General features: G+C 44.9%; 1 protein-coding gene across 3 annotated transcripts; it reads left to right on the forward strand.

Annotated features, from left to right (window-relative positions):
- Window positions 1-284: 284 nt before the first annotated feature.
- Window positions 285-18,654, forward strand: LOC121896642 (zinc finger homeobox protein 3-like). 3 transcript variants are annotated; one of them, XR_006096060.1, is made up of 12 exons: window positions 285-370; window positions 2,821-4,495; window positions 4,584-5,122; window positions 6,201-6,414; window positions 7,057-7,164; window positions 7,293-7,429; window positions 7,647-7,757; window positions 9,299-9,461; window positions 9,646-14,438; window positions 14,529-15,194; window positions 15,342-16,246; window positions 16,978-18,654. XR_006096060.1 is itself a non-coding variant. In XM_042410540.1 (11 exons), the coding sequence occupies exons 2-11, from the start codon at window positions 2,857-2,859 to the stop codon at window positions 15,456-15,458; spliced, it is 8,487 nt and encodes a 2,828-aa protein (XP_042266474.1). In that variant the 5' UTR covers window positions 285-370; window positions 2,821-2,856; the 3' UTR covers window positions 15,459-18,654. The 3 variants fall into 3 exon arrangements, 2 of the variants coding, with proteins under 2 accessions (XP_042266474.1, XP_042266475.1); XM_042410540.1 differs by having other exon boundaries at window positions 15,342-18,654; XM_042410541.1 differs by having other exon boundaries at window positions 7,296-7,429; window positions 15,342-18,654.
- Window positions 18,655-22,908: the final 4,254 nt, after the last annotated feature.

The raw sequence follows: 22,908 nt of genomic DNA on the forward strand, positions 1-22,908 counted from the left end.
ATTACGCACATGCGCACTGGGCGTAATCTCAGCCATTTTTTGAAGGAAACTAATTAGCAGGAATAAAGAGCCAAGTGTTTTTCCCCCCACAGTGATCAGAACTCATTCTACCTCTGGAGCTCGCACAAACCCCTCCGTCCCCCATCTTTCTGTTTACTACTACAGCCTATATGTAGCTTTAATTACACTGTTTGGTAACAACTTGGACCCCGCTGCTCTCTCTCCCTCTCCCCGATTTTTTTTTCTCCTCCTGGCTCCGTAAAAACGCAGAGGATCATTCATAAGGAATGAGTGGGCTCTTTATACGATTGTTTTCTGGACTACTACACATTCAGCGTACGGAGCTTTGTACCAGAGCCGCTGCAGAAATGTAAGTCTGCCATTTGTTTACGATATTAAAGGGGAGCTGGGAGGAAGCAGCCCCGGCGGTGGGCGAGGAAAGGGGGTGTTTGGTTTGGTCAGTGCAGCCTGTTAATTCGCACAAATCAAGCTTTTGTTGATCTGCTTGTGAATTGAGTCACCTGTTACTGGATAGGGAACACTATCGGTCTTGGTTTCGCTGCGGTCCACTGTAAACAAAGGCTGAAGTAGTCCTGGAGAGGTTTCATGTTGGTCAGTGGCTTGACAACACAGGCAGAGACGGGGAGTGAACTATTCAAGTCCCTGCCCGTATTCTAAAACAGCTTGTATGATCTCAGAATAATGCAAAATACAGCGTAGTGCTATTTATTACCTTGAGACTGGTGTTGGCTGTAATCGGTCCACTGGGTCCTCACGCAGTCAAGTGCGTTCAAAACAATATTTGTCCACGTCGAACTGTATTTGTCCACGTCCTTTAAAGACAAACAAAATACATTTTCCTTAAGTATAGCCAGACAACTATTCTCTCTGTCCCTTTCTCTCTCTCCCCCCTCACACCCCTGTCTATCCCCTCTCTCTCTCTTACACACACACACACACACACACACACATACACATACACACACACACACACACACACACACACCAGCCTAAAATAGGGGTTCAGGGATTGCACTTTTTGTTGAATATTTGAACATAATTTTATGTTTCAAAATGTACATCATGCACACCAAATAACAATAATGTCTTGTTTTGTTCATTAACATTTTAAATAATTCTAATATGCATGTTGAATTTCAGGTGTCCTAAGTGTGAGCTTAATTGACATCATCAGAATCAGTTTGCTGTGCACAACAGCATATGTACACACATTAACACACTCATAGATGTGTACACACACACACACAGACACACACACGTTGTTAAATGATGGTTTCCCGCACTTGTGATCGATAGAGAGCCAGGAATGCTTGTATAAATAGTTACATTGCCGATAGACCTAGGTTATTGATTACAGTGTAAATGAAAATCTTTATCAGATTAGAGATTGTTCTCAGCTGCTGGCAGGCAGGCTCAGCCCCTCAGCACTACCCGGCAGGACAGTGGACAGCTGCAGTGGGCAAGGGTCTGTGGCCTCTGACATAAAGACAGTACATTAAAGCACTATCAGAGTGCCGATGTGAGCCATATATCTTTAAGCTGCAGAGAGAGGGGAGAGGGGGTGGCTACAGGAGAGACGGTGTTGAGGGAGGAGGAGGGGGTTGGTTAGTTGGAGGAGAAGGTGAAAGGGTACATTAAGGGCTCTCCTTGATTAAAAAAGGTCAGTAATGAGATTGTAGGACACACACAGAGTAAGAGAGATGTATCGTTGTCATCTTGCATCTATTTGTCAGTCAGACACAGAAGAGGAAAGGCACGTTTTTATTTTCTAGGAAGTCTTTGTAGGTATTGCATGATTGTGCTGATGTGAATCATAACCGTCATGAAACATTAGTGCTCAATTTTTGGGAATTTTATTTATTTACCTGAATGTTTGTGGTCATTTATATATGATAAAATGTCACAGCTCTTTACTAGTTTCATTAAAACCTAATTTAAAAAAACAAGGAAATGCAATCTTAAAATCTGTAGATTTTTAAACTTTGTTTTTATAAACACTATTAATGACTACAAATGTAACTACAAATATAAAAACTTAAATTTATTACTTATTTTAATGTAAATTACTGCTATGTGTGTGTGGGTGTGTTTATAGTGTACAAGCACTGGGACTTACAGGTGATGGACACAATATCATACACTTACAATGAGGAGAGGACAAAATAATACACAATCTGAAATCTCAACAGAAAATGCATAAGCTTCGCACAAGCACTTGTCATACTTTGAACTAAATTCCATTATACAGGTTTTTATTATATTATTTCCACCCGTATGTTTGCACTATATGCTATAAAATGGCTCATACAGCTTGTGCTAAACAGAGATCCCTTTGCCTCACATAATATCTCTGTGCTAATGCGCAGCAAAAGATGCAGAGACTGATACACTGGCTTTAAAAATTGTTCTTTTATCCGCTTTTATCTAAGTGTGGCAATTTAGTGGAAGCCCTTTAGCTCAGAAGCGTTCAGTTCTTTATTTAATCCTATCCCCCGAGGAATATTATAGACCTCCTGCGTAGCCTTTACACACATTCCTCTACCTAGTTTAGCGCTCATGCTATTGATTTTCCCATTAAGGGCTAACGCTAACCCCTGAGTAACCAGCCTCTGTATTGTACACTCTGAAGGCTGTATTGAACAGATGCTATCCAGGGACTATAATCAATGCCCTCCACTGTTATGCAACATTATTTACATGACTTATGTATTTCATTTTCTCCCTTTTTTTTCCCTCCCTTCACTTTTCTTCTGTCTCTGCCTGTCTCGCTCTCTTCCTCTCTGTTACTGAAACACACAGGTGGGGTAGTAATGCGTGGCAGCTGTAGCCTCTGGTATGGACAGCGGTGAGGGAGGAGGAGGGGATGGAGGGGGAGGAGAGGAGAGAGATGCTGACCTCAGTCCCCAGGCTTTATCTCTTCCTCTCCTGACCCTGGCGGTCGTTCCAGAGCAGGGGTCATCCTCTCATACCTCAGCCGTGGCCCCTGCCAAAGAGCCCCTGACCCTGCCTCAGCAGGAGGAGGAGGGCGCAGAGGGGTCCCAGGCTAGAGAAGAGACCCAGGGAGGTGAGCAGAAAGAGGGAAGCCGGCATTCACAGGAGAATGGAGCGTGTCAAAAGCAGGGGATGAAGGAAGATTTCGGGGAGGGATATTTGTCAGGGCAAAAGAAGGAAGGTGGGGAGGTGTCCGTAGGTGTGGGAGAGGTGACAGTTACAGGGGGCCTCCAAGGAACCCTTAGCAGCAGAGGCGGAGAGGAGGAGACGGAAGAGGAGGAGGCCATCTCAAACCAAAGCCAAACCAAATCCAAATGTTCTTTATTACCTCAACAGAGCCAGCACAGCTCTTCTTCCAGCACTGCAAAGGCCAGTGGCACACTCGACAGCAAAATAGCCGCCTCTCCAAAGCCCTCCCCCACTCCTTCCACCTCTCCAAAGCACTTCACTTGTCCATCCTCCTCTTCTGCCCTGCTGAGCGAGACAGAGGTACAAGACATTAAGGGAGATCAGGGCTGGATTTCTGGGTTTCCTCAGAGCTTTAAATCCCAGCAGTCTACTCTGGCTTTTCCACTGGCAGGTACGGAGCCTGCCAGTACACCTGCCGAGGACGATGGGCCGTCAGGGGTTCCTCACTCTTCCATTTCCGATGGAGATGGTGCCAAAGCTCCAGAACCAAATGACAGCCAGCTTGAGACAGAGGTGGATGACGAGAGAGACAAAGAAGAAGAACAGAAAGAAGCTGTCCTTAAAAACCTCAACCAAGACCTCTCTCCTAATTCACTGACTAGTCACATGACCATAATGCACTCACGCAACTCTTGTAAGACACTGAAATGCCCCAAGTGTAACTGGCACTATAAGTCTCAACATACACTGCAAGTCCACATGAAGGAGAAACATCCAGAGACGGGAGGTCAGTGTGTGTGCGGTGCCACTGGGGGAAAGTGTGTGTGTGGCGGTGCAACACGAGGTGTGTGTGGGTATTGCAGTTCAGGGAAACCCCATCCTCGCTTGGCCCGTGGTGAAACCTATGCCTGTGGCTACAAGCCCTACCGCTGTGAGGTGTGTGACTATGCTACCTCGTCGAAAGGCAACCTCAGCATACACATGCAGTCGGATAAACACCTTAATAATGTTCAAAATGGGGGACACTCGAATGGTCACATGCACACTTCTCACATTACCAACAACAGCAGCTCCTCCAACGGTCACACAGTGGATGAGCCGGCATACAAGCTCCCACTCTCTATTCCCACGCCTACTACTCAGCCCACCAAGCTCACACCACCTGCACACTCTCACTCTCACGGTAAACGGTGGCGGTGTGATGTGTGTGACTATGAGACCAGCATTGCCCGCAACCTGCGCATACACACCACCAGCGAGAAACACACACATAACATGCTACGGCTGCAGAGAGGTTACTATCTATCCCACTGTAGGAGCCTTGCTCCCCAGCTTAAACACCTACAAAACACAGGTAAGAAATGCATCATACCTCTTGCTGTCTTCCAATGGGAAAGTTTGAAAACTGGTTAATGCTTACAAGGTGTCTCTCTGTGTTTCAGGTGGGGAGCTCTCCTTAAACATGCGACTGACCAGTCAACAAGTCGCAGAACAGCCAGTCACCCTTGGGTCTACGCTGACTCCTTCTCCCTCCCCCTCTCCCTCTCCCCCTCCTGCCCCATCTTTGTCCCCCACTGGACCCCTCTCCCAGGGTGTGTTCCAGTGCCTAGTCTGCTCCTGCTTTTCGTCCGACAGCTTAGAGTCTGTGGAGCAGCACCTGAACACCCCTCGCTCCCTGCCCCAGTCTGAGTGGTGCTCCCTGGTCGCTGGTGGCTGCCACTGCAGGCTGTGTGGCTACACCACCCCCCTGAGGGCTAACTTCTCCTTGCACTGCCAGACTGACAGACACCGCACCCGGTACCAGCTTGCTGCTCACCTCCAGGAGGGAGGAGATAGGGGTCAGGAGGGGGCCGCCCTTATTGCTAAGGGAAACCCCATCCAGCTGAGGTGCAACCTGTGTGACTATGTGACCAGCAGTTTGGAGAAGCTACGAGGACATTCCCTCAGTTCACACCACGAGGCCAGTGTCCGGGTTTACCAAGTCAGTACACAGACACACACTTTTGCATACATTCTCAGTAATAACCTCTTTTTCTTAAAGAAAAAATTCACCGCTGTGAATATGATGATTTCTTAAAACTAGGTCACCTATGTAGTAGAAATGTGCAATTATTTTTGACATTGTTGCCCTGTGACCAGAGAAAACTGAGAAAAAGGCTGTAGATTCCCCATACCGCTCTTAAGGGAGAATCCTACAACAACCAGAATTCATTGCGTGCATCTCGTCCCGTGAGCTACTCATGGTGTGTTTAAGACAGGCAGTCACCGGTCATGCTGCAGCAGCATCTCCGGCTGCAGCGTCTCTCTCAGCTGCCGCTGTTACAGCTCCTGTGGTTGCTTCCTCTTCCATACTCTGTTATGTCTGATTACAGAGCACTATATTCAGCCCCATAAATTGAAATAGTTGCACCACATCTCTGCTCTGACATTATATTGTAAAGCTAGTTGTTGTTTTTTTTGTTAGATACAGCTCTTCTGGATGAATCACAGAAAAACTTGGCAGCTTAGCTTAGCTTAGCTGTGGCTGTGATGTCGCTCCGGTCTGGTGGTCGCTTCCTCTTCCAGACTGTTGTGTCTGATTCAACAGCGCGATATTTGGCCTTGTATCATAAAACTAGTTTTCTTCCAAATATACTGATATTTTAAAGTATTTAGTATTATGATATTTTCCCTATCGCTAGTGTAGTGAGGTAGTCAGGAGTGTTTTGGAAAAACCACATTTTACCATCCTTGAAGGCACCACTACTGAAAATGAGGAAACGTAGTTTGTAGTCTAGTGCAGATCTTTTGCTGGCAAATGAGCGGAGGGAAGTTAAACATTGTTCATTTGTATATACTACCCTCATTGTAATGATACAATGCAGGTTGAAAATTGGTAAAGTTGCCCTTTAAGAAGTGAAAAACTGAACTGAACTGAAAGCAGCATGTGAAACAAAAAATAAATATAGTAATTTATGATTAGGAGAGCAGATTTTAAAATTCAAACTCAGCAATATGAGCCATTTTTTCGAACCATAATAATTTTCTCAATTTCTCTCCTTTCTGCCTAATGTCTTCAGTTCCTGCAGCAGTATGATGGTGAGGTTGATGGAGGTTCATGGCTGTTCCATTGTCTCCTATGCAACCACTCCTCCTCTTCTAAACTCCAAGTACTACAACACAGTCAAACCCCGACCCATCAGCAGAGGGAAGGGCTACTACAGCTGCAGCCAATGGGCGGAGAGGAACTGGCAGCAATTTTTACCATCAGGAAAAGCCCTGATGGTGTCACAGGTGAGAATATGAACTGTGTGAGTGTATTTGATTTCATGTTGCATGTGCTTGCTGACATCAGAGAGCAGACACGGGATAAAGATGAAAAGAGTGAGAAAATGAGTAATGGCTGTTGCTGAGATATTGATCAAGTAAATTGATTAGTCGATACACATTCTTGTTATATCCCCAATCACCCCCGACAACAGCTAACTAGCACCTGCTAATCAATAGACCAATACAAATCCCCCGGACAAGGATGGGGGAGGTGGAGGTTGGCCACTAACATGCTGGATTTTCATTGTCTGGAGTGTGTGAACCACCAGAGTATAACTTAAAATGAGTAGCTCAACACTTCTCTTGTAAATTAAGTCTATCCTGTGATTTGTCTCTTTGCGGATTAAGACTTATTGAGGTGAACTGATGTGTTGTAAGTCCATATTACCTCTACTCCACCTCTGAGGAGAATCTAATGGAAAATCAATACTTGATCAATAGGGTATGGAGGCAAGTAAGAAGAATGAAGTGTGGTCCAAAGACATTGGTCTTTTTGAAGGGTGCTATCTAGAGAATAAAATAAAGCACAATTAGCCTGATTCTGAGGACATATTGTATGATTCACTACATATGCATAACATAATTACTTGTTTTGTCCTCTCCCAGGAGAGCTCAGCGAGGATATGGAAACTTCCAGTGAGACCACCACTGGTCCTTTGGACCAAACCAAAGACACATGCAACTTGGGGGTGGAGAAGATTTCTAAGGAGACAGGTATGGCTGCTTTTACTTGTAAAACAATTTAACATAACATATTAATAGTTAACTCAAATGATAGTGTGATAATATATACATGGGGAATATCAACATATTTACATGTTCATATTTTTTTTTTCTTGAAGAAGAAACTAGGGGGGAAGAAAGGGAAAAGAGGGAGTCATTGCCCCCAGTCAAGCGTCCATTGTCTGGATGCGGGGAAATGGAAAACTCCATCTCGACCAAACGCCCCAGAATACACCAGCAAAATGAGAACCAGCAGGTGAGCACTTGACACACCTTTTAATAATTTAAGTACGTCCATGTACATATGAGAAATATGATGACACACACTATATATACAGTTCTAGATCAGAAGACCTGCCAGTTGCGTGTGTAATGTGTAAAACCCATACCTTCTTGCTGGCCTCTAATTCAACACTTTATTAACCATTTTTCTCACTTGTCTCGCTTCTCCTCTTTTTTCTTCTCTCTTTTAGACTGTCCAGTGCCCTTTGTGCCAGGTTAAAGTCCCATACATACACCTACGACAGCATCTCACACATGTGCACAGCGTGGCGCAAGACTGTGTAGAAAAGCTCATCAGCGCAGTAAGTGTATATGCAAGTGTGTATTTGTTGTATTTGCGTTTGTCAGGAAGCAAAAGAAAATGAAAAGGCAAAGCGATGGGGGATGGGGGAGAGTGAAATGTAGGGAGACAATTCCATTAAGAAGGCACCAGAGAGAAAGGCAGCGCTTTTTTAATGCATGTTTAAGTAGCTCCCCGCTATCATCTTTGATGCAGCCGTGCATTCTGTGTATGTGTATGCGTGTCTTTTAGAGTGGAGGAGAAAGGGTTTGACTGAGTGAGTGAGGGAAAAGCCAGTCTTTCTATAATGCATGTTTAAGTAGCCCTCTATTACCAGAAGTGCAGTCAAGCTAAAAAGGGGCCCCCATGCTTTTTACTGTGTCTCTCCAACTAACAAAGACTGGTCATCTATCCACATCACCATCCTCCATCTCCCTGGCCCGTATGCTAAGTGGCCTTTGTCTCTTGCTCTCTTCGCCTCCACTTCACTGACTGCTTTTCACCCTTTCTCCCCTCTGCCGTCCCTCCCTCCCCCCTCCAGCTACTCCTATCATTCCTATTCTGCAATTTCTGTCCCTGCCCCTCCCTTTCTGTCTCTCCCAAGCTCTCTCTCAATTTCTTATGCGTTACCCCTCCCTTACTCTCTCTCTGAGGCATTTTTTTTTTGTTCATTGCCCCTGACTTCCTCCCTCCCTCTCCCTGCTCTCTCTCTTTTTCATATTCTACACCCCTTAGCCCCCCCACCATCGTCCTCCCTCCTTCTCCTCCTACACCTCCCTCACTCTCTCTGATAGTAATTGAGGTTCATTAATTCAGACTGAGGTGATGATGGCCATTATGTACCTTGCTTTCCAATTACGCTCTCTAGATTAAGCCTGACCTTCAGTTTTCTCTGCAGTGTGTGTGTGTGTGTGTGTGTGTGTGTGTGTGTGTGTGTGCGCGTGTATGGGGGGGGGGGGGTGTTCTTCTCTTTCTTTCTTATGAAGCTGTTACACAGAGAAAACTCTTGTCATGTAAATCTCATCTGTAGCTGTCCATCCTTTCCTTAGGGTAGCTAGCTGTTCTCATAGATATAGTATTTGCTCTCAGCGCTTGAAGCTGTGAAGATGGAGGTTTTCTATATGAAGAATGATTTTAAATAAATTCATTATTCAGCTCAGTAAAGTTTTATTAAACCCTTGGGGCATGTTGGAGGGTGTCGTCGGAGCTGAAGGGCAGACCCACATATCTCAACCATATACACTTATTACCAAGTTGATGCACCTTGCTGCATATAGTGCTGTGCAGGCAGGTGCAAGATGTAACGATACACTTACAGATTCACACTTTAATGTTTAATGACATTAGGATGGGGAGTGCAGGCACTCTATGTTGATACATCTTGATATTTGCTTGCTATTATGCTGTACAATTAAACATGTTTTATTCATAAAGTTAGATGAAGAAAAGAAGTTAATATCCCATATTTCTTTTATTCTAAATTGCTAAAACCACACTGTGTCGCTGGCAATGAAAATCAAGAAACACCAAAACTGACATGCTGTCACATTTTCTTTCATCCAGGTCACACCATCCATGGAACAACCGCAGCCTCAGCTGGAGATGGAACTACAGACATACTCGCGCACAGATGATGCTCAAAAAAATAAAAACATCAAGAATGACAATACAAATTCTTCCCATACTGCTGATTCCATTGCCTCAGTTGATTTACAGAAAAACAAAGGTTGGTGTAAAATGCATGGTAAAACTGACCACTATTAATATGTTGATAAAAGAAACATAAGTACCAAACCATGTCATGTTTGTCTGTTCAAGACACATACATTTTTTTACACAGTTTTTTTTTGGCTTAATGTTATTGTAAAATAATTATAAATTCACAATCATTATTTTTGTGCATTTTTCAGGCATTTCAGGGGAGAACACTGAGGGAGATGTAGCCGCACCCAAAGATGTCACAGCTCTACTCACCCCACCCCTGGAAGACAACACCGCTCACCCTTCCAATGGCAGACTGGCTCCTCAGTCCCCGACTCAGACACCCCCCTCCTCACCACCCACCTCTCCAACCGGCGATCTCCCTCCCCTTTCTGATCGCCATGGTTACCGGTTCCGTTGCAGCAGGTGCAGCCTGGCGTTCCCCACTCAGGAGAAGCTCCAGCTGCACTGGCAGTACCATGCCATGAGGGCGGCGACAGAGTGCCCCCTCTGTTCTAGACAATGCCGCAGTCAAGAGGCCCTGCAGAGACACATGCAGAACACACACTCACAGCTGGACAACACACAGGGGCAGAACACACTCTTACCGCCTCATACTGCACAATACATGGAGAATAATAAGAATTCAGTTCAACAAGATTTCAGTTTATCACCTCAAGTGGGTCAAGAAGCAGGAGAGGGTGAGGATGAAGAAACAGAGGAAGAAGCACTTGGCATGGAGGGAAAGGAGGAACAAAATGAGGAAGTTAAAATTAAAGAGAAGGACATAGTTGGTCAAGTTGATGGAGCTGATGATGATTTAATTGAGCCAGAAAAAGAGTCCCATGAGGAAATCATATCAGAACCTAGTTCCAGCTCCCTTGTCAAGAAGAGCTCCAACCCCACAATGGACCGCTATCTTGATCCATCCAGGCCGTATAAATGCACCATATGTTCTGAATCTTTTACTCAGAAAACCATTCTTCTAGTCCACTATAACTCTGTGTCTCATCTCCACCGGGCCAGGCGAGCTCTGCAGGACTCTGGCACAGGTGTTGCTGCCCCCGAGGCTCCCCGTGGCCCAGATCCTAGACCCTACCGCTGCCGATTGTGTGGAGTGGGCTATAGCCAAAGCTCCACACTGGACATACATCTTCGCTCTGTCCTTCACCAGACTAGAGCTCGTGCTGCCCAGAACCCAGGTCCACAGACCTCAGCATCTAGTGTAGCAACACCAGTGTCAGTGCCCACCACTGCTACTCAGGCTGCTACCACCAGAGATGAGACGTCCAAGAGTTTGGCTTTTACCAAGAGGCCAGATATAGTGAGCTCTTCAACCTCTTCATTATTAGGCTTAGCAGCCGAGGCCCAGCCAACCCTCTCTAACCAAGTTGAGAGCCAGCAGGCTAAAAAGAGAGTGGCAGAACTGCTAGCATCAAGAAACCAGCTAATGCTAATACAACAGCAGCAGCAATTAGCCCAGGCACAGGCCCAAGCTCAATTACAACACACAGCCCTGCTCCAGTCCCAAATGATACAGCACCTTCCCTTAGGGCCAGAGAATCTCCTTAAACAACACTTCTCTCTAGCACCAGACAACTTGCTTTCTCTGCAGCAACAGCTTCTTCTGCCCTTTTACTTTGCTGGAGACATGACACTTAACCCAGAGTTGGCTATTAAGAGCCTAGAACTTAGTCAGTCAGAATCTGCCATCTCCACCCCAAAAGAACAGGTTAAGGCAGAGGCTAAACGAGAGTCCCTGCCTCAAACAGATGAGAAACACATCCAGAGACAAAATTCAAACTCAGCTGTTATCCAACCAAAAAATCATATACAGTTTGACACCAGGGTTGAAACAGGCAGCAGTGGATCGTCCACCAACCATACAGAAAAAGAATACAGCACAAGTCTTGAGGAAGAAAAAGAACAAATGCACATTCATACTGTTAAAAAGGAAAGTCAAACAGAGGAAACAGATTCCTCTTCATTTAATCTTCTTGGATTGCAGTGTCCTCCTCCTAGAGTGCCCTATGCTGCTGTGAATGGGGAGCCTCTTAGAGCTCTGCTGCAGAGTTATGGCTATGAGTTAGCACTGCAGTATTTACAAAGTAGACACAGACACCAGCAGCAGATAGTAACCCAAATGATAACAGATAAACAAGTGTGCTCTCATATTAACAAGATGGAGGTGTACTCAGAGGAAGAAAAAGATGAGTTTAGTGAATTACAGGATAGAAAGGTGGAAGGCTGTAATAAGGATAACACAAAAGGAGTAGAAGACAGTGGAGACTTAAATAGTCTGCCACAGGAGAAAAGGCAGAACAAACAGGAGGAATTGGCAAACAAGAAGAAAGGATGCTGTGGAAAAGGAGAAAAGTGTAGAGACTGTGGCAAGTTTTTTTCAGATGCCATGATTTTAAAAAGCCACCAGGAGTACATCCACAGGATGATGTTTCCCACTGCTGCACTAGAGAGGTTTTCCAGAGAATACAGGCTGCAGTACGACCAGATGTACCCCCTTACACAGCCTAAATTGGCAGATAATTCAAGTGCTAGTACCCAAGCCGCAGTCCCAGCCACATCCTCGGAATCAGAACTTGTACCCGAATCAGTTAAGTCTCAAGTTAAAAACATCGCACCCTCACCTGCGCCCTCAGTTGCAGATTCCGTAACCAAAACAAGTGCTCAAGCTACTGATCTAACACCAACAGCCCCTGCACCATCTCCTCCTCTTTCTCCTTCTCAACCTCAAACATTTCCACAACAGGAGGTAACCATCCCAAACACATCTGATACAACTACTTCTCAAACCACATCTCCAGCTAAGGCCATGCCTCTTCCCCTACCGAAAATCCCTATGCTGCCTCTGCCCTTGCCCCAGCTTCCTCTACCCTCACTGAATTTACCTAAGCTTCCCCTACCCCCCATTCCTTTCCCAATGGAGCTACCTCTCCTCCCTCCAGTTGTGATGCAGTCTGTGGCTCTCCAGCCCCAATCTTGGTTAGACTCAAGTGTAAACCCAGAGCTGGCAAAACTCTACCAAACTCAACTCAACCCAGCACTACTAGGGCAACAGCCACAGCTTAGTCCAGCATTGCTTGCCCAGCAACCCCAGCTCAGCCCAGCTTTGCTAGGTCAACCTCCACAGCTCAATCCCACCCTGCTAGGTCAACAATCTCAACCCAGCCCCATCCAAACAGGACAGCAACCCCAAGTCAGCCCAACAATACTTGAACAACAGCAGGGTAAGAGAACCCGAACACGAATCTCTGAGGAACAACTGACTGTTCTAAGAAAACACTTTGATATTAATACCCTCCCCAGTGATGATGAGATTAATGAAATGTCTGCTCTGTCTGGTCTGCCTCACAAAGTAATCAAACACTGGTTCCGCAACACCCTATTTAAAGAGCGCCAGCGAGACAAGGATTCTCCGTACAATTTTAATAATCCTCCCACCACAGCCCTTGAGGAGTCCAGAGAGGAAGCAGCCCAAAACCAGCTTCTGTCACTTTCCCCATCTTCACTGTCCCCAGGCCTCCCAGCCAACACTTCCTCACAGCCCCAGACAACAGACCTCCAAAGAGGAGAGCCCCATAGGGGCAGACGCTCTTCCCGAACCCGTTTCACGGAGCAACAGCTTGAGACCCTGCAAGGGGTGTTTGAGGCCACTCCCTACCCCAGAGAGGAAGAATATGACAAGTTGTCGGCTCTGTTGTCCCTCCCTAACCGTGTCATTGTTGTATGGTTCCAAAATGCTAGGCAGAGAGCCCGCAAAAGTCAAGACCGGGGAACAGATGATGGATTAGAGGGGAATAACCAGCTTGGCAACATTCACAGGCAGAGAAATGGCTGCTACAAGAATGATGGTGATAATGAGGATAACAGCTGTGGGGATGAAGGACAAAGTGACTCTCAAAATGAAAACTCCATGGATCTGACATATGAGTATTATACCCACCCTGACTCACCTGTCATTGATTCTTCTACTAACTGCATAGAAAGTGAGCATCTAACAGCCAAAGGTGAACCAGCACCTGTTACAAGGAAACAAGAAGATAAAACAATCTCTCCTCAGGCTAACAAGAGCCCAGCCACTGTTCAAAATGGAATTTCGAATACAGACATTCAGCATAAAGAAATTGTTCAGGCCATACAAACAGTGTCCTCCCTGCAACCTGAGGTTCAGCTGAAGCCACAAGGTACACCAGAACTCTTCCTCCACTCTTCCTCCTCTTCGCAAAAAATAGTACCTATCACTGCGTCTATATCTGATACAAGCCGAGGCCATGCCCATAGCCCTCCTTCTGATCCAGTTGTTGAAAAGCCTACTGATACATCTCCCAGCCACCTTTCTGTTCCAGAGTCTGAAACATGCCACACGCGGCAGCCTGAGGTCACCTCTGGCCTATCCACTGAAACCCAGCCACAAAACCAACTCCAACCCCAAAACCACGCTCAGTTCCAGTGCAGTCTCTGCCCAATATCCTTGCCATCGTTCCAGCTGTGGCAGGAGCATCAGACCAGGCACCTCTTGGCAGCTCAGTCCCAGGTCCAGCTCCTCCACTCTGGCTTCGCAGACCGAACCATGCCTTACATGATGCTTCACCCCAACCACACCCTGATGGCCAGCCAAATGCTTTCAGGGGCTATGTCCCAGATGCACCCTAATCCCACACATCCCATGATTTCACACTTAAACAGCATACAGGTTAAGAACACACTCTCTGACCACTCGAGTAACACTCTCACCAGCCTCTCTCAAAGTTCCCTGACACCCGTGAAGCAAAGTTCAAAGCTTATGTCAGAGACCAGTTTTGAGGGCCAAAGGTGTGGTAGAGAGGTTGAGGAGGAGCACCGTAGGGATAAGCGTCAGAGAACTACCATTACTCCGGAACAGCTTGAAGTGTTGTATCAGCGCTACAGCTTGGACTCAAACCCCACCAGAGGAGTCCTGGAAGGCATTGCACGAGATGTGGGCCTCACAAGACGTGTGGTTCAGGTACTTCATGGATGTTCATTAAGACAGAGCAAATAAGTCAATGCTTTTGTGTATCTTGACTTTTAAAACATACTGGTCTTTGCTTCACAGGTGTGGTTTCAGAACACACGAGCCAGAGAGAGGAAAGGACAGTTCCGGTCAATGGGGCCAGGATCCAGTTTCAGCTTGGGTTTGAACCACCTGCGCTGTCCATTCTGCAGGGCTCTCTTCAAGGTAAAGAGTGCTCTGGATGCCCATATGAGGTCACGCCACTGGGCAGAGGCTGAAAGAGCAGGCTACAACTTATCAATGAGTAATGGATCCAGTGGCCAGATTGGGATGGTTATGTCATCTTTCATGGACAAACCAGGTCCATCTATCTCTTGTAACACTATCCCAAACCCTGGCTATGTCATCAGCAACAAAGAGTCAGTTGTGAAGCCACCTGTTACCTCTTTGTCTTCAACCACTGATCTGCACCACCCTGAGGACGATGATGACTATGAGGAAGAAGATGAGGAGTACCCATGTGAAGAGGGTTCCAGTATGGCTGACCAAGGGTCTCCTGGTCCTGAGGGATCTGGGGGTCCAAGCTTTGATTGGGGTGAGACACAAACTCTGCAGCAGCACCACCATCAGCAGCAGCGCCAAAGGACACAGATGAGCCACTTCCAGGTACTCCAGCTGAGAGACTTCTACAGGAGCCACCGTACACCCAACCGACATGAGTGTGAGGCACTGGGCCAGGAGTTGGGACTGCCTCACCGTGTGGTGCAGGTAAATGTTTAGAACATTCAAGACATAATGAAATGCAGTTTGATCTGTACTTATCACAGATCAAAAACATCAATCACAATTAATTCAGAACATTAAAATATTTTTTAGGGTAATAGCTAATATTTATATATACAAATCATTTTGCAGGTGTGGTTCCAGAATGCCAGAGCCAAGGAGAAGAGGGCCAGGAGCCTGAGCTCTGACTCTGCAGAGAGGGAGCAGGCCGAGCTGACCGCAGGGGCAGGGGAGAGAGACAGAGCTTAGAGAGGCAGACTGGGGTCCCTTTGCTTTCTTCTACTACGTTCTCCCCAAAACCCCTCCTGCAGCTGCTGTTGACTTCTAAACATAAACCCTGTTCACTTTGCTGCCAAACCTGTAACCTGAACACCCCAAAGATTCAGAGCCACAGTGGCCCAAAGAGAAACTCTCTCAACTGAACGTGGGAGAGACCCCAAACCAATTTTCCACAACTTACCACAACTTTCCTCTTTTCATATTGTTCGTGAACTCTGTCCTGGTCTGTCCTTTCTTGTTGAAAAGAGCTCCTCTCCCTATTCCATCAGACACCTTACTACAACCAAACACCACCTTGATTAAAAACCAACCTGATGCCACAGAGGCCAAAGAGCATTCTCCAAGTATGTGACCTCACTGCCCAGCTAGACCTGCAGTCTACCTCTCAGTCTGCATGACAGACTCACAGTGAGCCCTCCACCAGACAGTGCTAGATGACTAGCTGTGTAGCATGTAGTGCCAGTCTATACAAGGCTGGAAAAGAAATTGTCAAAGAGATTTTAGTGTAAATAGAGAGTTCCAAAAGATAAACTTGAAGAAAAACAAAGCAGTTAACAGTGGAAGAAGAAAAAAACAGAATATCCTTGAAATAGACGGAGGTATTTGCATAGAGCTTTTGTAAAGACTGACTCAGATTCCAAAGCTCGTAACCAAAATTTTACATGTCTGTGGATTTAGTTTCAACATGTTTGTTTTCAATAACAAACTGCAGAGCTGACGTCTGTACGGTGAAGGGGTGAGATCTGCACCTGGCAGAGGTAAGCTGAGTACCAATAGACTGATACAGTGTGAGAATGCAGCTTCACCCACCACAAGCCAATGATGAGTCTTCTGTTGTACATGTACACCTTCTATGTTCCTTTAGTGGATAATAGCCCAAATAGCACAGAACGTAAAGGCCAGTTTGTCTTGAAAGGGACAAACTATTTTTTTATAGCACTCAACCATTATACTGTATATGAAAACTTTAACCAAACTCAAATTTACATTGTGTGTGTTTAGTAATAGTTTCTTAATATAAATCTTATGGATTGAGATAAACTGTCTTGCTTCGATATAATAGTGTCATGATTATGAAAAGATTATGACAGCTTTGATATGTTCAGGCAAGGCGACTTACTGCCTTTCCGTTCTATTTGAATATACCAATGGCTTACCAATGTTATGTGATTAATGTAAAGCTTTCTATGCTCAGGTCAACAGCTCAACATGGCTCCACTTAAAATATGATCTTAATACTGTACTTTTCTGTTTTTAAAACAGAAGGGGAATGGTTTAACCTTGGACTAAGTATTAAAATATACCTACAAAAACATCTGTATATCAAAGATCTGAGCTTTTCACCTTTGAGTAATAGATTGTTACAAAAACGTTATTGAAACTAAAGTGTTTAATAGTGTGAGGGGTAAATGTACAGTATTTAGCTTTTGTATGGTTGACTCAAGACTTCATTGGATGTTTGAGACATAACTCCCTTTTCCACTTACAGATAGGGAGCTACTGCGCAAAGCTGAGAAAAACTTGGATGGACGGATGTTATTGATGTTATTTTTGTACACTTAATTTATTTTCCCTCTTTCTCTCTCCCTACCTACTTTCCTCTTTTACTCTCTACCTTTCTTCCTGTGTTCATTTGCAACCAGTCCTTATTCTAACTGTAATAATGATAATATAACAATAATAGCTAAACAATAATTAATGCTTTAAGACAAAAATCCAAAGACGTGATAATACTTTAACCATATGACCTACAAAAAAAAAAGCGCTACTGTTTACTTGACGATGTATTGCTGTTTTTAAAGAAGGAAGGAGTCCCTATATCTAAGCTACTGTTTTCTGCCTCTCATAAGCACACTGGAAACTGTAACCAAAACCCCAAACTAGAGCCATGGCAGTCTGTAATATAGAGGTTAAAGAGTTTTACTTCTCTTGAGAAATGTTGCAGTTTATTTTTCTTTGTTTTTTTACCATAGTGTTGAACTTCAGCCCTTAAGGATGTCCAGTTTGCTGCTAATATACTGTAGTTTCTAACGATACTGTAGAAAGATGCATGCTCTGATCGCTTTACCACTAGGCTTTAATGACTACAAACTGTAATGATACCTGTGATGCTGTTGATAAACTGCTCCTGTCATTCTGTTGAAAACAAATGGATATGTGGGGCTAAATTCCATCAAGTTTGTTTTTCAGTATCCTATTAATTACCCCTATTTCAAAAATATAAAAATGGCTTTCGTAATACCAGAAATATTTTTTCATCTAAAATAAAAGCTTCCAGTTTTCAGAGAAACCTGCTCTGGGCATTAACTTCTCAATGCATATGAAAATACTGCATAGCTATTTGAAGGAGTTCAGCCCCAAACCTTCCACTGATATGGTGTCAGTCAGTTTCTGTGTTGCATTGTCTGTAGTCCATTTGTCCAGCTAAAACAGCTTTGCTGAACTCAGACTGACATCCCAGCCAATTTTCCAAAGGACGTGGACTGACTAACTCTGTCATGTTTTGTTCTTAAACTAACCAATGTTTACGACAATACCAATGAGCTTTCTTCTGTACAGAGATGTGCATTCCAAATACCACAAAGGCAGTTTTTTTGTATACTGATTATTTTAAATTTCATTTCTCTCGTATTCTCTTGATCTTAGTGACTGTAAGATGTACATATTGGGGTCCTCTATGGTGAAGGGACTCTGTTATCCTTATCGTAGGTAAAACTATTCTTTTCATTTTTTTCTGGATATGTTGTTGCCATAGTGATGACCAAAAAGATACCTGTGATGTGCACCTGTCCTTATGTCCTGCTCCAGTGGTTTAGTGTGTCTCTATACTCTTCCCTCCCCCAGTTCTCCCCTACTGGTGTGTGTTTCTCTTCCTTTCCCTTCCCATACTCCACTGAGCTAAATAAAGTCTGCTTTGGTGCACGCTCTGGTCTCATCCCTTCGGTCTAACTGAGAGAATCCATTTTGTGAATGTTGTGGTATGCGAGGGTGTCTGCCTGTTATATATTCCAGGTTGTATGTTCGGTGGCGGTGTGTGTCCGGCTGGAAGGCTTTTGATGTGCAACTGTGTGTGTGTAACATGGTAGTGTGTGGAAGCTGTTTGGTGAATGGAGCCATGACCTCTGGGGTCACTTCATTAATTACATCTGTGACATTCAGCCAGATGAGTTTCCTTTGTGACTAAATGATATGATGAATATTAACGACCTCGGATGAATTACACTGCTGCTCCTGCTGCTGCTGCTGATGATAATGTGTTTTACGACTCTGGGAGAGAGGGGAGGAAAATTGCACACTACAGCACATTTAGGACACGCAGATTTTCATATGCAACATTTCAAAGACCACAGCGTAGGTTGGTAGAGCAGGTTTTATTATTTTGTCCTTTTTTGTGTAAACTTTCCAGTGGCTGATGAGACAACTTGCCAGCGAGGAAAAACTTGAAAAATGAACAGGGGAATGTGTTCATTTAGAGTCTTAAGCACAAACTGATACCTGCTCCTTGTTCTCTAGCAGCAAGCCATTTAACCATCACAGAGCATTGTGACAACAGAGGAAACATACCGTGAAACAGCTCTGATTGGGGTTGCGGGGAATACACAAAACAGATACACAGAGAGAACAATAGCAAAGTAAAAACAGAAGAAGGCTTGAGATAGCTTCACAGCTGATGATAGCCATCTTAGAAAGTCATCCTGATAAAGTGATCCCCCACCATTTCTCCTTCTCCCTGTCCTCCCCCTCTTAATCAAATGAGTACTGTGCAGCTGGTGGGGTTGCGGCAAAAAGGGGTACGAGTGTGTGTGTGTGTGTGTGTGGAGAGGAGGTGGAGGGGGGCTTTGAGGGATGGCGTGAAATTATTGCCTGCTGGTGTATATGTGTCGCTGGGGGTAGTAGGGTTGAGTAGGGGGTTGGGCTGGGTTGTGGGGGGGTGGGGAGGGTGTAATGTCATTGCCTGCTGGTGTATCTGTAGTGGGGGCTCATTTAGATTTAGATTGGTTATGTGAGGAGAGAGCTGAAAGGCCAGCTCATGTTTATGCATGAATCCCAAAGCATGCTGCTGTGGTGGAGCCCTGAGTTAAAGAGACAGAGCTGAAATACATTCGCACATTTAGACACAGCTCTGCTTCATTGGATAAGGCTTCAGGTTGAAGCGACACTGTGCTATCAGATACATTTCAATCAGTGTGTGTATGTGTAGGTCTGTTTGTTGCATTTATTTGTCTGCAGGTGCCTACTTGCGTGTACACAGATAGATTACATCTTCGTCCTAATGAATTTCATGCTGCTTCGTTTCGTGTAGAAAAATATTTTCAAATTTTTGATTTAAACATGTGAACATCATCACCCACTGCCCGACGACTGTTCTGGTGTTTGCTGTGGTATCTTCCGCAGCTGATACAGAGCTACAAACAGTACAAGGGTGCTTCCCACATTACACTCACTCACACACCGAGAGTAATCAGTAAATGTCTTTGAAGGAGAGTTTGTTCAGCACTTCATCAGGTATAAAGTGGTTTTTATTTGGAAATGTGGTCCCTATCCATCTTTTAAATGACTTTTTAATGGTCGTCACACCATCCTAATCAATCATGTGGCAGAGCTAGCCTGCAAGCGCAAATACACTCTATTTATAATTCCTACATTCCTCTGCAAAAACTGACACTCTGGGTCTTCTCAATACTGTACATGAACAGAAAAGGCAGCAAAATTGTCTTTCTGATTTTGTGGAAACATTAGACTTCCTGTACTGATCGCCAGCCTTCTTGTTATGAGGTACCCCGTGCAATCTATTATATCGGTACTCTATAGACCTCTCTCAGTAGGTGGATGTTATAACTTTATGAAGATACTGAAGCTTATTGTCATTCTTTGGCGTCTCTACATTCAGGCCCACACTTTTTTTGTGACCCCTCACCATCCCCCATCCATACATGCACCCCCTCCTGTCTGGCCCCCCTTCAGTACTTTACATCTATAATGAGATACAAATACGCATCAGCAGGACAGTGTCTACGCCACGCGTCACTGTGTGAATATTACTCACACTTATTAGCTGGATTATGTTAATCTTTACACTCTCTGCTCACAGACAACAGACTCCCCATGATATGGGGGTGGTCACGGCAGTAAGCGTGTGCTGTTGTGTGTGTGTGTATGTGTGTATGGCTGTATGTGTGTGTTAGAGTGATTGCCATGTTGTCAAACTGATCTGCATGTGAAAGGGTGGTCTAATTACATCACTTATGCAAATGAGAAATGCATGTATGCATGCACACACATACACACCACTGACAGCTTACTACTAAGGTCAAAAAGACAGTGTGAGCTATCCTCTTATTGACTAACACAGGGTGGCATCACCACCTGTCTTGACTCAAGATAGACATGTCTTGACTCAATTCATAGAAGTCACAATGGATGTTTTGATACTCTCCTTCAGATGAATTAGGGAAAAAAGTGGATGGGTCAAGCTCACTGGACTAAAGCACTTAGATTGTTATTGGAAAATGTCCGACCGCATATCAACTGATTAGTCTTTTTTCAGACTGAAACATTGATAGTATCCCAGTTGGAATGATTGATTGAGTCTGACACATTTTAATTACGCCCAAATTAAATGAATCGGCTGGCGGACTATAAAACATTGCTGTTTAATAACGAGCCTCTCCATTTGCCTTTTTTTCCCTTCCTTCATCCAATCCCATTTTGGCTGCCCGCACCAAATAACCTCTCTCCATTTAATGATATGCAAATGAATTTTCATGAACCCCATGATCCCATGCGATGATTAAACTGAGATGACATTAGCTGCCATGCTGCTGCCACTGTCAGTGTTTCTGTCTGCCTCCTTTCTCTCTCCCTATCTCTGCAATCTCTCTTCGTATCCACGACAACGGCCAACTGGTGATATTAAGGGGTTCATTGTCACCATTCCCTTATGAATTTTCTTTGTGAGAAAAGACATTCTGCGCATCCAGTGTTATTTAACAGAAGTTTTTCCAGTGGTAGCAGAGATGGAGCATCAGAGCATGAAACGTTGGTTCTCACAGCTCAAGTGGTAGTGGTACACCAAAGATCTTACAACAAAATACAATTGTTGTAATGCAGTAAAATCATATACAAGATTTTGGTAACCTTCCACATCTCTTCATTTTCCACCTCCAGTGTTCCCCTCCCACCGTTCCGCTTCAGTCTGGATCCAGCTCCACCTCTGCTGTCGTTTATTGTACTCCATTTGCATAATGAAGCCCAGGCTTAATTAAGATCCCACTGGAGTCTGGAGCCAAGGATGAAGGAAAGAAGGACGAGGAGGAGGGGAGGAGGGGGGGATCCAGCGTTCCTTAGCTTATCCGCACGTGTCCAAATAGGAGGCACAATTTAAGGGGGGAGAAAAGCGTTGACGAGCGATTAAATCGCTAATTATGATCGGCTGTTAGAATTAGTGTGTGGCTGTTAATTAGCTGCAGATGAGATGCCCAGACAGTTGCCCGCCCCTGACGACTACAGCACCCTCCCTGACTGGCAATAGAGAAACACAGCTTGACATCCTGGAGATGATGCCAACACATCCCTCCCTTTAACACACACAGCAGTCTGAGGGGATATCCCTTTAAGAACATCCCAGGTGTGCATATGCAGGAAAGAGGCTCTTCATCATCCTTGTCCACCCACTCCCACTGTTCTTCATTAAGCTCAAAATTCTCCATTTTTTCTTCTTCTATATCCTTTTTCATTTTGCTCATTATTTCTCTTCTTACACATACTCTTCTTCTCCATACAGGAATGGTACAATCCCTCGTCTTAGTTCTTTGTAATTTGCAGACGCTTCCTTCCAGCGCAGCAGTTGGCACTGAGCAGAGTTGGCATCGAGGAAATGGTTTTTGTCCCATAATTCCACCAAAGTTGCATTTGTGGCTCTGGTTCCAATCTTCTGCCATTATTTTGTGTCCGCATTTACTACTGTTTTGTACAGCCTCTGATGGCACTTGCGAATGCCTCCCAGTTTGCGTTTGGCATGGTGCCATCTCTGTTTCGGGTCTCTCCCTTGAGGGGATGCCATCGCTGAAAACACTGAAGGCATCCGAAATCTTCTGCTCACCGTATGGAGGTTTCTGTTTGCAAATGTGTGTGTTATGTTGGCTTGGCAGCGTGCCATCTTACTCCCGGTGCCCTTGCCGCCCCTGCAAAGATGCCATCACAGAATCGCTGGCAACCGTTGCCAGGGCACCTCTTCTTGACTTTGTCCAAGCAAACAAACGTTGATTAGCGGCAAATCCTCAGAGGTGAGTCCCCTTGTCTTTGAATAGGACAGTTCTCCGCCGACCGCTTTGATCGCTTCGGGTATGCCAGGACCACAGGCTGGCATGGTGCCCACTGGCTGGCACGCAGTAGCTGGCATAGAGAGAATGAAAAATCA

Source organism: Thunnus maccoyii, chromosome 5, assembly GCF_910596095.1.
Source record: "Thunnus maccoyii chromosome 5, fThuMac1.1, whole genome shotgun sequence".
NCBI classification, from domain to species: domain Eukaryota; kingdom Metazoa; phylum Chordata; class Actinopteri; order Scombriformes; family Scombridae; genus Thunnus; species Thunnus maccoyii.

Coding starts and splice junctions, on each gene's coding strand:
- LOC121896642 (XM_042410540.1), top strand. CDS start 2,857: ATGGACAGCGGTGAGGGAGGAGGAGGGGATGGAGGGGGAGGAGAGGAG. Junction 5,123..6,200: donor CCAGTGTCCGGGTTTACCAA/GTCAGTACACAG, acceptor TAATGTCTTCAG/TTCCTGCAGCAGTATGATGG. Junction 7,758..9,298: donor TAGAAAAGCTCATCAGCGCA/GTAAGTGTATAT, acceptor TCTTTCATCCAG/GTCACACCATCCATGGAACA.